The sequence below is a fragment of the Taurulus bubalis genome, assembly GCF_910589615.1.
Source record: "Taurulus bubalis genome assembly, chromosome: 5".
NCBI lineage: Eukaryota > Metazoa > Chordata > Actinopteri > Perciformes > Cottidae > Taurulus > Taurulus bubalis.
In genome coordinates, this window is record NC_136593.1 from 5,222,335 (window position 1) to 5,236,658 (window position 14,324).

The 14,324-nt window shown below is 41.2% G+C and overlaps 1 protein-coding gene across 1 annotated transcript; it reads left to right on the top strand.

The window, feature by feature from the left end:
* The first annotated feature begins 1,460 nt into the window (after positions 1–1,460).
* nfs1 (NFS1 cysteine desulfurase) lies at positions 1,461–9,134 on the top strand. Its single transcript, XM_079217680.1, has 13 exons — positions 1,461–1,587; positions 2,534–2,610; positions 2,730–2,846; positions 3,058–3,141; positions 4,058–4,210; positions 4,300–4,393; positions 5,122–5,256; positions 6,423–6,580; positions 6,672–6,777; positions 6,917–6,998; positions 7,347–7,430; positions 7,624–7,713; positions 7,978–9,134. Exons 1-13 carry the CDS (start codon positions 1,482–1,484, stop codon positions 8,039–8,041), a joined length of 1,350 nt encoding a protein of 449 aa, XP_079073806.1. The 5' UTR covers positions 1,461–1,481; the 3' UTR covers positions 8,042–9,134.
* The last annotated feature ends 5,190 nt before the right edge of the window (positions 9,135–14,324 follow it).

Sequence of the window (14,324 nt, forward strand, 5' to 3'; positions counted from 1 at the left end):
TTTTGGCGAAATAGGTTGTGCCAATTGAATGCATACTGCACCCAACATTACGTACTTTGTAAGAACAGCTACAGTAAGTACTAAAAGTAAAAACTACATTGCACAATTGACTAACATAAATATAAATAGCAGATTCAGATTAATAATACAAAATATGATCAACAAATACATTGTGATGCATTATTATAGATTAAGATAGAACTCTATTGCTCCACTGAGGGAAATTCACAAGCTACCCAGCAGATAGAGTATAATAAGTAGTACTTTATATACTTCTTCATATTTGTCTTCTTCACTGAATACATTTATGTTTTTAAAGGTTGCATGTGAATTACAGAGTGAACATGTTAATGATCATGTGAGAGAGTTACCCATTTCAATACAAAAGCAGTGTAACCATCACCACGACGTACTCTATGTCTTCATTAAAAAGGTATTTGTACTTATACATTTGAATTGCAACAGGAAATGCATGTACAGCGTGAGAACAGTAACTTTAAGTCAGGTTACAACACAGTGAAAGTAAGAGCATTGGAGTTTAACTTCATGATCTGTCGATTCTCACTATTTTACAGTGTCGTCCTAATCCTGGATAAAGAATTTGAGCCTCTTCCCTCTAGACTTCCAGCAAAAAAAAAAAACTTATTTCTTAAGCTACCAATCATTTAAATGCTGACCCAACTGGTGATTAGTAAGTGTTTTCATAATCTGTTATATTTTTAACCAAATTTCACCTCTGGGATTGTGGATTAAAAAATCCAGATTTCCATTTTTCCATTTCCAACTGTGTCAAGTTCATCATGTTTAATCAAACATGTGTTGTATGGAGTTTCCGCTGAACCCACGTGTCACAAAGTCCTGGCTCTAACCAATCACGGCAAAGAGAAAGGCACCAGCACCTGTGACTACTAGATTAAAGAGGTCCGACCAAAACAACGCAAATCGACCAATGAGAGCTCAGTCTGGTTAAAGGAAGTCCCGCCCCTGTTTCCGTTTCTTGTGCAACAACTAAACAGCAGCGACACCGCGTTGCGTCAAGTTGTAGAGAGACACAGGAAATGCGGCGGAGAAGCCACAGAGAATACACAATAAAATATACAACTTTAAAGATATAACGTTTTGTTAATTAAACAACTTACATTTTCTTTAAGTATTAACGTAAACATATGTTAAAACAAAACCTAGATAATTTATGTATGTATTATTTACTTTTCAAAAAAGTAAACGTTGAGACTCATTATTGAAATATTTTACTTTGAAAGTCCCTATCGGAAGTCTCCGCTGTCAGCGTGACTACCACGACAGGGATCCAATTTACAGGCGGCAACGTTCATCAAACCAAACCTCGCTCAACACTGACATTTATACACAAGTCGTGAATTATCTTCTGTGTTTTCTCCCACAGAAACCAGCAGGTTAAACTGGTTCAAACCGGTGAAACACTTTTTGTTGTTGCTACTGGAGGTCAGTCGGACGTCCAGATGCTTTCCCCTGCCAGGACCGTCTCCTCCCGGCTGCTGAGGCCGATTTCAAGGCTCTCTCCCCGGCTGGGCTCTGACGAAAGAGCCGCCAGCTCCCAACCGAAAGGTAACGGCAGCCGGAGCGAGGCGGTCGGGTCACTTGGAGCCACAGGGCCGTTAGCGTCAAGCTAATCCCGGAGTGACGCAGTTCAGCACGGGGAACTTCTTAAAACCTATATAACCCGGTGACGTAACGTGTAAAGTTATGACATTACAACCGTTTGTAAGACGTGAAACAAGGAATCCACAACAACAGTAGAATGACACATTTTAATTGTATCACCTGCATGTATTTTTTAATCAGTTTTATTAATTTGTTATTAGTATCAGTTATTAGTATTATTGCCATTTGTGTATTGCACTTTACAGAAGCTTGGCAGTGGTTTTATTTATGTATTAGAAGCTGCTTAGTGTTTTGGAGTTTATCGGGTAAAAAGGTCCTCTGTAATATGTTATACTGCTGTGAAAACGTCTTTAAACTACTGTGTTCATTCAAGTTCTTTGCCAAAATAGCATTTTTACTTAATAGAGCTCGACATTACTGTCACACATTTTTTTACTGATCATCGGTCAATCCATAAGATCACATTTATTTTTCACCTGCCTGATCGTAGAACTGAGGCTTTCCACTTGTCTGAAAACAGATTAAACGTTAATGTTTAGCCCTGAGGAATTAAATAACTGTAGTTTAAGTAACATTAAAGGGTCCATGTGAGATCCTTGACCTCTAGTTGTTTACTGATGGGTTAGAAGGTCGAGCTGAAGGAGGATGTTTAGAGCGTCCTCTGCTGAATGATAAAAACTGTAAATTTAGTTTTACAGTACAGGTTTACAAGAACACTCTACAGAGCACTTGCAAGTAGTAGAACACAGTAAGCAGATCACACGATTGCAGTTTGAATCCCGCTGGCAGGCTCTGCTCTGCAGACTACAAGACTCAACCGGTTCAGACCAGCATCATCCAGATCCGATTAAAACCTTTCTGCTGTTGTTGTTTTTTGTTGTTGCTGCAGAGTTGATAAAGAAATACGAATTGGAGAAAGATGAGCTGCGCCCACTCTACATGGACTTCCAGGCCACCACGCCCATGGTAACCGTTTCCAACAATGTTGTCATCTGTACCAGCTGATGTCAGAGGGTTACTTACACTTACTTGTACACATACACTTACTCTTGTGTGTGTGTGCGTGTTTGTTTGTGTGTGTGTAGGACCCCCGGGTGCTGGACGCCATGTTGCCTTACCAGGTGAATTACTATGGTAACCCTCACTCCAAAACACACGCCTTTGGCTGGGAGAGCGAGAGCGCCATGGAGGCGGCCAGGAAGGTAAAGAGACACTCACTCTGTACAGAGAAAGAGAACGTGTTTTACTATATGTATACTTTTTAAAATAGTTTGTATTAATGTTTAAACCATTAGTTCTCTTTTCCATCTAAAATCATAAACGTTGTACAACATGCTTTGACCTTCGTCGTCATGTCATTCAATCTGAATCTGAGAGAGAGACACTGACTGTGTGTTGTCTCTCTCTGAGCAGCAGGTGGCTGATCTGATCGGAGCAGATCCCAGAGAGATCATCTTCACCAGCGGAGCCACCGAGTCCAACAACATGGCCATCAAGGTCTCACTCTGCTCCTCCTCTTCTCCACTTTCTCTTCGTTACCTCCTCTTCATCACACCTACCCTCCTCCCTCTCTGGGCCGGCGCTAATCAGTCGCAACAACCGGCCGATCTTCTCTATTCTCTCTTTACGCTGCTGTTTATTACCTTCTACATTTACTTTAGTTTCCTAGTTTGTTCGCTTCCTCCATTTTATTTCAGGACTGTTGGGCAGTGTTCATTTTTCATCCCAGATTCGGACGAGACGGAACCAACGTCATTTAACACCAACAGTGACTTTATTGACGAGCAATACTGCAAAGCAGGAGTTCCATTTCGTGTGCTGTGCACTACATATCCGGACAACACCGGCAGCAAACGCTGAGAATAAGTCAGAAGGTCTCAAAGTAACTTATTTAAGGGAGGAAGAAACAAAGTAGCGAGACTAGACTGACTGACTGAAAAACGAAAAACAACTAAAATGTCAAAGGTTTTCATGAATTAAAACTATAATCAAACAGTCATTAAATGCCCAGACCTGGCAACTAAAACTTGACTAAAAAAAAGTAACAGGATGAGGTTGGCTTAATATGATGATAAACATAGAATGACATTTGACTAAACTAAATAGACAAAATCTGAAAAATAGCTGGCAAAATGAACTCGACAGTCAAAACATTTACTTTGGGTCATTGGCCTGAATGTGCAAGTCAAAGTTCACCCAAGTACACAAATTGACTTCAATCGTGTGATCAAATCTACTGATCGCAGCAAATTCATTGGAATAATTTCATTTTTTATTACATTTTTTATAAATGCTGGTGTGAGCACACCTGGAGAACCCACTAAGAACAGAACGAGAACACAGTAAAAAAAACACACATCACAGAGCTAGAACCCAGTTTGTGACCTCTGTCGTGACCCCGTCTGTCCTGCAGGGCGTGGCCAGGTTCTACCAGACCAAGAAGCGTCACGTGATCACCACGCAGACGGAGCACAAATGTGTGCTGGACTCGTGTCGAGTTCTGGAGTCCGAAGGATTCAGTGTCACCTACCTGCCGGTCCTGCCGAACGGCCTGGTGGACCTGGAGGTACGCATGCCGAACGCACAGAGGGAACACATCCGGCATGTCCAGAGGTCATTGTGTGTATTCATGTGTGTTTGTGTGTGTGTTTTCAGCTGTTGGAGGCCTCCATCCGTCCTGACACCTCTCTGCTTTCCGTGATGACCGTCAACAATGAGATCGGAGTCAAGCAGCCCATCAAGGAGATAGGTAACCACGGCTACACAAAACGCGTCACTTACTCCACTCGTTAGGAGAAAAAATCCAATCAGCACTCGGTTGCACCAAGTTCAAATATAGATAAATTCCAAACTGAAGTCTGAGTTCATGAGCTATAAAGATTTTAGTGGCGGCACCAGCTAAAGTAGTTTTGTAAACATGCAAAATAAAGTGCATTGCATATGAAATGACAAAAGTAGGCAATTACATATTTCCAAATAATGGTAAGATAACTTTCGAATTAACAACTAACTAATTCACATCTGTTTGCCGATGTAAGCGTCATGATTTTTGTTGTAACGTTACATTTTCATCTTCCCAAATGTGTCCGCTATATTATATTCCGCTTTATTGAAGCTGTTGTTGTCTCACCTATTCATAAGGCTCTGTCCTAGCTTATTTTGTTGTTTTTGTGATTTAAAGTGAACTACTTTATCCGTTAACCTCTTCGCTAAACTCTGATTGTTAGTGTGGACTTCACAACAGCGTAACTAAGATGACCCTCACGTCTCCATGGTGAAACCAAACATCGACAAAGTTTTATTTCTAGTTTCAGCGTATCGTTCAGTGAGACTTTGCACGCTAACTTAAGAGACACTTTGCGTTTAGCTGGTGCACCAGGCTGCTGTACACAGTGTTTCATCCATAAAGCAGAGTCTCTTGACCGCTGCAGTCTCTGATCAACGCTATTGATTGATCTTTACTCTCTCCGTCCTCAGGTCAGATTTGTCGCTCTAAAGGAGTCTTCCTCCACACTGACGCCGCTCAGGCTGTCGGAAAGATTCCCGTCAACGTCACAGACTGGAAGGTTGATCTGATGTCCATCAGCGGCCACAAGCTCTACGGACCTAAAGGTAAACCGTAGCATTACACCGTTCGCTCATTGGACAAGATGAGGCCGTTTAGAAACGGCACATTTCACACACGTGGCTGTTAAGAGTGCTACAACTTACAAATTGCATGCAACTTTTTTTCCTAAAGTAACATGAAAAACAAACCGTTAAAGTTGTGATTGAAATACAAAAATTTAAAGCTGAAATTTAAAAGCAAAGAAAACAGCTTAAAGGGCCAGTGTGGAGGATCTGGCGCCATCTAGCGGGCAGGTTGCAGATTGCAACCAACGGATTCCGTAGAGCCAGTGTTTGGTTTCTCCGTTCTGGGCTACTGTAGGAACTTGGCAGCCTCCGTGAAGAGGAATCGCTCCGCATGTAGATGTAAACAGTTTATTCTAAGGTAAAAAACTAAACACAACACTTATTACTTTCAGGTGATACTAAAGAAAACATTCATGTTCCATTTCTGCCAATAGATCCCCCGAAAGGATAAATAAATAAAAGATTAACTCAAATATGTCTTGAGCATGTTTTTAATAAATTGCACTTATACATCACCCTTCTTAGTGGGAACCATTTGAACAACTATTAGACCCACAATGACTACCAGTCGATGAAAGCATTTTCCTCAGTTGATTAGGGAAACATGGCGGAACCGAAAAGTCAGCACTATATATTTTCACAGAAGTCAAGGGGAAGTGCGTTTAATTTGCATCCATTGCTGTGACGTAGGAGTGTAATGCTAGAAGACACAATGAAACTAAACATCAGTTCCACCGTCTGAACACTGTCACACAGAGTTTTCTGGTCTAGTTAAAAACTACTCATTCACTTTGGGGGCCCGTGACTCCTTGTATTTTTCTGTATGTGGCCCACAATTAAAACAGTTTGTCACCCTGCCCTAAATGCTTCACACTGGACCTTTTTTAAGCCTTAAAGAGGAAGAGATTAAAGCAGTTGACATGTTTGGTGATGTGTCACCACTGAAAGCAGCTGAGTGGTTGTTTGAAGACTCGAAAATGAAATGAAAGTATGAAAGTGTCGCTGAAATCTCAGTTCCATGAAAGCGTAAGTGTTGTAAAGTTTTGTCACTATGTATTGGCTGACCAGACAGGGGTCGGGTTGTGAGGTCATGCTGTTACTGTGTGTGTGTGTGTGTGTGTGTGTGTGTGTGTGTGTGTGTGCAGGTGTGGGTGCGTTGTACGTGCGACGCCGGCCGCGAGTGCGCCTGGAGCCGCTGCAGAGCGGGGGCGGGCAGGAGAGGGGGCTGCGCTCCGGCACCGTCCCGACCCCGCTGGCTGTCGGGCTGGGAGCCGCCTGCAGCATCGCACAGCAGGAGATGGAGGTAAAACAAACGCACAAACACACACACAAACATCCTGAGATTTAACAAATGCGTCCAAACATCCTGGGACTAAGTGTGTGTGCGTTTGCAGTATGATCATCACAGAGTGTCCATGCTGGCTAATCGTCTGGTCCAGAAGATCACGTCTGAGCTTCCTGATGTCATCATGAACGGAGATGCAGAACAACGCTACGCTGGTACACACACACACACACACACACACACACACACACACACACACATGCACAAACACACCGCTGTCACATGCGTTGACATGCTTAATGTCACAGGTTTCTTCTGCAGCTGGACTCATCTGACTGTTTGTGTGCTTCTCAGGCTGTGTCAACTTGTCCTTTGCTTATGTGGAGGGAGAGAGTCTGCTGATGGCGCTGAAGGACGTCGCTCTGTCCTCTGGGAGGTCAGACACACACTTGTGTTGAAAGTTTAAAAAAATAAAAACGGGCCTGAAGTTTTAGTCGGAGCCGGTGATCCTGACGACTCCAGCTGTTTAGTCAAACTTTGTTTATATATGTTAATTTGACAGCTTTGTCACTTTTGACCTTTCATGTATTAATATTCAACATTATTCCACCGGCTGTAAGCTAGCAAACGTGTAAACGATGCACAATTTAAATATTTGTTTTAATTACCTTTGCTAATTATTCATGAGACGGTGTATTTTGAATGAGAAATTACTTTTTATCTCCCCATGGGAGTTCTTTTCTTGCACATAAAGCATGACGGATGTTGGGTTGTGTGCACACAGTGCTTGTACGTCGGCGTCTCTGGAGCCGTCTTACGTCCTCAGAGCGATCGGAGCGGACGAAGACCTGGCTCACTCGTCCATCAGGTACGAACACTGACGTCCTCCCTTCAATCCCTTTCATCCTAATCCTGATTAGAACGCTGATGATGATCAAGTTTAACTCTGTTGGTCATTTTAATGAGAAAAAAAAATTCTCTTCTGGAGTTTATTATGATATATTTATAAAAATATGTTTAAGATGATTTTATCTTCATGACTATTTTTGTGTGTTTGTCAGGTTTGGTATCGGCAGGTTCACCACAGAAGCGGAGGTGGACTACACGGCACAGAAATGTATCACGCAGGTCAGCCGGCTCCGAGAGATGAGGTGAGTTCAGCTGGACCCAAAAATGTTTTCTTTTTCTTTCTAACTCTGATCTTATTTCGGTGTCGTTGTCCATGATTTCTATCCGTAATGTGTTTTTTGATCTTAGATATTAATTTGGTGCGAAAAATATTGTTGTTATTGATGGAAATGATGATAAACTAAGCTGTGAAAATATGACCCAAGTTGTAATAAATCAGAATTAAACTGGCATGTCTTTCTCCATGTTTCTCTCTCTCTCTCTCTCTCTCTCTGTCTCTCTCTCAGTCCTCTGTGGGAGATGGTTCAAGAGGGCATCGATCTGAAGAGCATCAAGTGGACGCAGCACTAGACTCCGCCCACTTCCTGTTTACTTCCTGGCTGACGACGACGACGACGACGATAGATTCCCAGGGAACTCTGGGACTGTACTAGCTTTACCTTCCTGTACACAAACACGCACAAACTTCCTGTCCGACTTGAAGTCTGTTTGTAACTGCAGCTCCGTGTCTCCGTAGAAGCTCCCCTCTTGTTGCTCGGTGAGAAGATTGTTGATGCCGCTCGTTGACCCCGTGGTCCTGTAACACCATGAAGTACTTCATATGACATGAGAAGAAACTGTGAAGCCTGCAGGGAAAAATATATTACTGAGGCAGCAAAAAGTGGTTTACTGCCAGGGGAAAGACATAATCACACAACTAGAATAAAATAAGAAGCTGTTGGAGGATTAACGTAAACATATGACAAGTAAGGCTGTAAATAAGAGTGGGACTCTGAACTACTCGTCACTTCATGAACTCAGTACATTTGTATCTGTCAGGATCCTGTTGGAATGATAACCAAATTTTTCCAAAAATTGATTGGGCCCGTACTGGACTGTTGTTGATGGTTTAATCTGAACGTCTGCACCACATTGATTTGACCTAACCCAGTTAAACGTGAACTCAAAGGTTAAGCTCAAAGATTGAGTGTTGCATCTCTGATGCTGAGGGCTGCACCTGAAGGCAGCAGACACAAATGTACTGACCTAATATTTAAGGGTTCACTAATATGTCTTCGAGTCATTGTTTTCGGCTCTGTCACCTTTGATACACTGTCCTCTCCGGCTCAGAACTCGCTGTTTTGCTTCCTCTTCTCGCTTCAGATTTCAGTCCTCAGTAAACCGCCGCATCATGTCAGCTCTTATTTTGTTAAAGTCGGGAACGCACTACAAGACGAGACTCGTCCAGACTCACATTCTAACTGAGACCGCCGTGAGTCTGATGTTGTTGATGAGGATCTGGAGGTGATCGTGAAAGTCTCATCACAGAATTTGAAAAGCTCGGTTGATAACTGGGTTTTCACTCAGTCTTGTATTGTGTTCCTTTTTTAGACTTCTTCTACTGTTACTCTTCATGGTATATATAATCATTTTTGTCCAATAAAGTGCTGCTTCATGGTTATGCAATGAACTTAAGTTTTGTTTTGATTTTTGCTCTTATATCATGTTTATCTTTATAAACCACAAATGCTCCAAACTGCAGCATTTATAGCCTGAACTGGTTGAACTAGGTGCATAATTGGGCCTAAACACAAATACACATCTCAACAAGCAATAATATATACAACTCAAAACAGACAATAATAGAAGTGCCTTCTTAATTATTATTTATACGCAAGTTATATAAATGTTAGTGTTATCCAAAAAAAATCACGTTATTGTTCCAGTCCACTAAACACCAGCAGAAGCGATGTACATGAAATATAGATTTACTCCATCACGTCCCCCATTTGTATCCATACTATTTATTTTACATTATGTATACAACTCATATTTATTTAGTAAGTTTATATATTTTTTCCTGTAATATTCATATTGCTCAAACATATCACAATTTTTGCTCTTACATTTCATGAGGTCAAACATGTACATAAGTATCCTTTCACCGTAAAAGTAAATATAATAATAATTTACGCACCGTGTGTGTGTTCAAGCTATTGTCAAATGCACAACAATTATAGACATGCTAAATATTTTTTTTAAACATTTTTTAAATCTAGCGATAAATTAACACTAAAACCACTAAAGTACTAATTGCAAAGTTAATTAACTGGAATAGATCAATATTTTATTAATCCCACAATATATACAATGGAATAGAATAATATTAAATTCACTAACAGAACAATGTTATAAATATACAGTATATATGTTTATGTGAACAGGTTTGAAAAGGCAAATTCCTTGGATGTGAAACTTGATTCGGATTATCTATCTGCATTAAACCACTTCCGCCTCTAAGGGGCGCTGTCGCTCTGCCGTCAGCGAAACGTTGGCCCTAGTCTCGCTTCATCACGTCTGTTATCGCGATGTTTGCGCCGACATTTCGCGCAGTAGCAGCAGAAGCCACCAACACGGAGAAAGGAGAAGAAAAAAAAGCCCTGTTCATGAGTTAAACCTCAGTGTGTTTGTTGACAAATTTCTCGGTAAGAATCCAGCAGCGGCTGCTCGCTCAGTGACACACTCGCACCGGGGGCCGAGCGCGAGGGGAGCCGCTAAAATGCGTGCATCCTGCTCGCTGCTCCGCTCCGACACACGCACACAAAGCAAGGCTCCGAACCAGCTAGGCGGCTAACGAAGCGTTAGCTTAGCTAAACTAGTTACGTTTAGCATTTCAGTTAGTCAGCTGTAACTGTTATAACGAGTTTTCATGGCGGTTATTTATTATACTGACTGCTTTAAAAAAAAAAAAAAAATGTTACGACGCTCGGAACCGTTTATTTTTTTTGTCGGTTTTTCACCGCTGACTGGTTTTCGCTGCAGTTCACAGGCCACGCCCACTGGCGATGACAAACTGAGCAGGCTCGAGATGACTGATGGTTGTCGTGGAAACGTCACGGTTTCCGTTTGTGTCGCAATTTTGCGACACTTACTAGCTGACCGCAGGACCAGTACACATGGCTAATGGTTGGACAAATAATGAATTGAAGTGATGAATTTGAGGTGTAATGCAGTTGAAAGACGTTTTATTTTCAGAGAAATTGACAATGCCGATATGGAACTCTCTTTTAATGTCTTTTGGCTCAAGTCCTGGTTAAAGCTACAAACTGAAATGCATTGGTGTATATATATCGTACTGCAATGATTTTAATTCCCAAATATCAATATCGGTAAAGGCTTTAAAAATCCTGTATCAGTCGGGTTATTGGTTCCTCACAATGTGCTGTGTGTTAAGGGGTTTGTTTATTATTCAGACGCATGACAGTTTCTTCCTGTGTGTCAGTTTCTGTTTCTGTCCCTGTGCAGGTCAGTGGACTTCTGTACACAAGCAGAACCTGAGATTTGATCAGTAACGCTTGAAACGGATGGATGGATATGTTCTGCAGTTCACGTGCTGTAGTTAAAGGTTTAATAAGACGCAGCGGAGGCTGTGTGCTCCAGGCTTTTTTATCAAGACCGGTTCTTTCTCCTTGTCCTGTCTGTTGAGAGTTGAGCTCCAAGTTGGCTGGCGTGTGGAGATCCCCTTATCCTTGTTCTCAGATCCATGGATGTCGTTCCACTCTTCTTGTCCAATCGCACAATTTTTGCTGTGTTTGGAGGTTGACGACAACAATGTGGACAGTGATGTATTCCAGCTTTAATCAAGGCAGTGTTTTGCTCTTTTAATCCTGAATTTGCTGTATTGAATATTCTGGTTTTCTGGCTGTTTGAAGGCGGTTATTTTCTGTATCTTATCAGCTCTATCTTGTTTCTTGGCTATTTGAGTGCAAACTTCAGTTGAACCTTTTCACCTCTCTCTGGGTACTCTGGTTGCTTCTGACATTATTAGCTGTGGCCGTTTCCTCTTCTGCTGTGTTTGATCCTCTTTCTGCTGTTGATGTTCCTCTCAGACTGTCTGCAGGTTGACACCCAGAAGTAACATCAGAAGTGAATGTCCAGATGGGAAATTCATGAAAAGTAAATCTTGAAGAAGCATTAGGAGAACTGCAATTGGTGAGAATTATCTGTGCTGCTGTTTAGCAATCAAATCATTGATGTTTGGCATCATGTGTGATGGGCTGCAGGTAGCAGCCTCACACCAAAGACTGCCTGAAATGTCAGAGTTCAGTGAGATTGCCATTTAGGACCATGATGCCTCACAGCCCTGGATCAGGGTTAGTTAGAGAACAGAGCCTGAAGATGTGTCTGAAGATCCAGAGGGTTGTGGTAGCAGCGAGCGTTGCTCCATTTGCTATTTCTCCGTTGGACAACGTGGTTTATCAGCGTTGCTCTGCACCTTACTTCTGTTTGCTTTCTCTTCCGATCAGATGCTGTCTTTGGTGCTGTGCTGTCAATCAGTTGCTGATGTTGCTCTGGATTACATAATGCTAATGTCGCTCTGGTGGATATAATGCTAATGTTGCTCTGGTTTACATGTGCCCGACATTGCTTTTGTTAAAATGTTGGTGACATTGCTCTCATTGCTCTGGTTGGTAAGTTACTGCTGTTGCTCATGATGTTTTTTGTCAATGTATAACAGATTTTCAGGTTGACATGTTGCTTGTGTGATGTTCTACAACCAGTTGCTGAAGTTCTGCCGGCTGATTTGGTGCTGTTTGAGGATTCAGGGAGCAGAAAGATCTGTACTGTTCACCTGTTTGTTGCTGGTTACCTGGGTTGTTACTTGGTGTTTGAAGGGTGTTGTTGGTTTATTGGGGCAGTTCAGCATGTTCAGTCTAAAGTTTACTATTTGTTCTGATGACCAATTGAGTGTAGTTTGATATTTGGGGTTCACTGCCAGGCTTTAGTCATGATATATTTTGGTTTTGGACAGATGTGTCTTTGGTAGGAAAGCTACTACACTGATTTCTGAATAGTTGTTGCTGGTAGTTTTGTCTTTTGTGACTGTTGAGATTCTTGAGTGTTTTCATTTTCATGGGTGTCGTATTGAGCGTAAAGACAACCTTTTAGGAGTAAGACTGAAATCCTACGCCACACAATGTTTTGTAAATATAAACTGAATGAGAGTCGGTTATTCACGCTGATTTAAAAACAGCTTTCCAACTGCTGAAAACGCCAAAACTAAATTCCAACAAATTGTTTTGACAGGAATGTGTTTTTTATCTGACCTTTTCACCAGGTTTCAGCATCCTGCAGAAATCCTGTCTGTCTATTAAACAGTGAAACTATACACACAGCCTAGTTGCATTGGTGAGTTGCAAGTTGCATGAGATTCATGACGGTTAACTCTTGTACTGCATTTGTACTGTGTTTGTAATGCATGGTAGACAACATTAAGGCTTACTTAAGAGCCAAAGAGACATGTATTAAATAAGTTGCATCCTTTTTGTGTCAGACTGGCACTGAACTGCTTTGCTAAAACACAAAGGGGGCGGTACATGTAGCATCCTTTCAGTACGCTGTGTGACCCAACGGCTGTTTATGTCTACTATTTGCACAAAAGGAAATATAAATTCTGGAGCGCGAATCTTTCCCACAAAGTTTTGCCAGCACATTCACTTAGTTGTCGTCCTTAAACTGTAGCCGGTCGTAGTGCGGTAAGCCGGGTTAATAAAGCTCAATTTGCAATGATTGCCAACATTGTTAAACTAAATCTGGTATATCTGTACACTTCAAACATTAAATTACAACGGCATTGCCTGAATTCATCAATAGCGGGAACAAACAAAAAACAGTGTTCAGGCAGTTATTTTTGTTATTTATGTATATTGACAATTGCCAGTATGAGTGCCTTAAATGTTACAGTAAGAGGCCAATAAGCCACTTTTTAAATTTTTTAAACAATAATTACATTTTATGCCTGTTTTTTTTTCCCCATGTTGTGCCAAACATATTGAACCATGAAACCCAAGGTACATACACCTATAATATGTAGATATGTGTTAGAGTTGGGAGATATTGGGTATAACTCGCGTTGTATAGTCTCACCTGCTCCTAACATCTTTCCTGCTAGATTTGGGCAATCAAAGGCTCTATAGAATAGTTTGAAGCATTTGACGTTCAAATTATTGTTATATAACATTGCTTGCAATATTCCACCAGCTTCTACCTTCTAGCTCCCCCTCTTTTTTAAACGCACACTCAATGAGACACACAAAGTCAAACTTTATTTAATAAAAAAAAAGCTAGATGTAATAATTTCCAAAATTTGCAAATGTTTAGCTAACAAAGTATTCTGCTTCAGGCAATATATTTTTTGGTGTTTAACCTTTCAAAAATATCATTCTCACTGTGGTCAAAAATTTAACTTTTCCACACGCACCTGTGTTAACTGTGCGGTCTAGCAGCAATTTAACAGCACCATCATTTATATTTATATAACCACAATAAGAGACAACCACATTTGTCAAATTGTTTTCCGAAGTATTTACAATTACATACGGCATCAGCAGTATGCTAGCGGTATGTTTTAACTTCTTTTTTTTTTATGCACAACTGAAATGCGGTAAAGCATAGAGAGACTTGATATCGTGCAAAATGTATGACGGGTGTTGCATAAGTGAATATTTTTCCGCTATCTTGGACACGTAAGGGCCACCATAGTGGTCCGCCAGTATTGTTGAACAATAATCTCGTCATATGGCCCAAGCCGAATGTATGTATATGTATTCATCATTTCGATGCATTTCTCTCACCAAACTTGAACAGATTAATG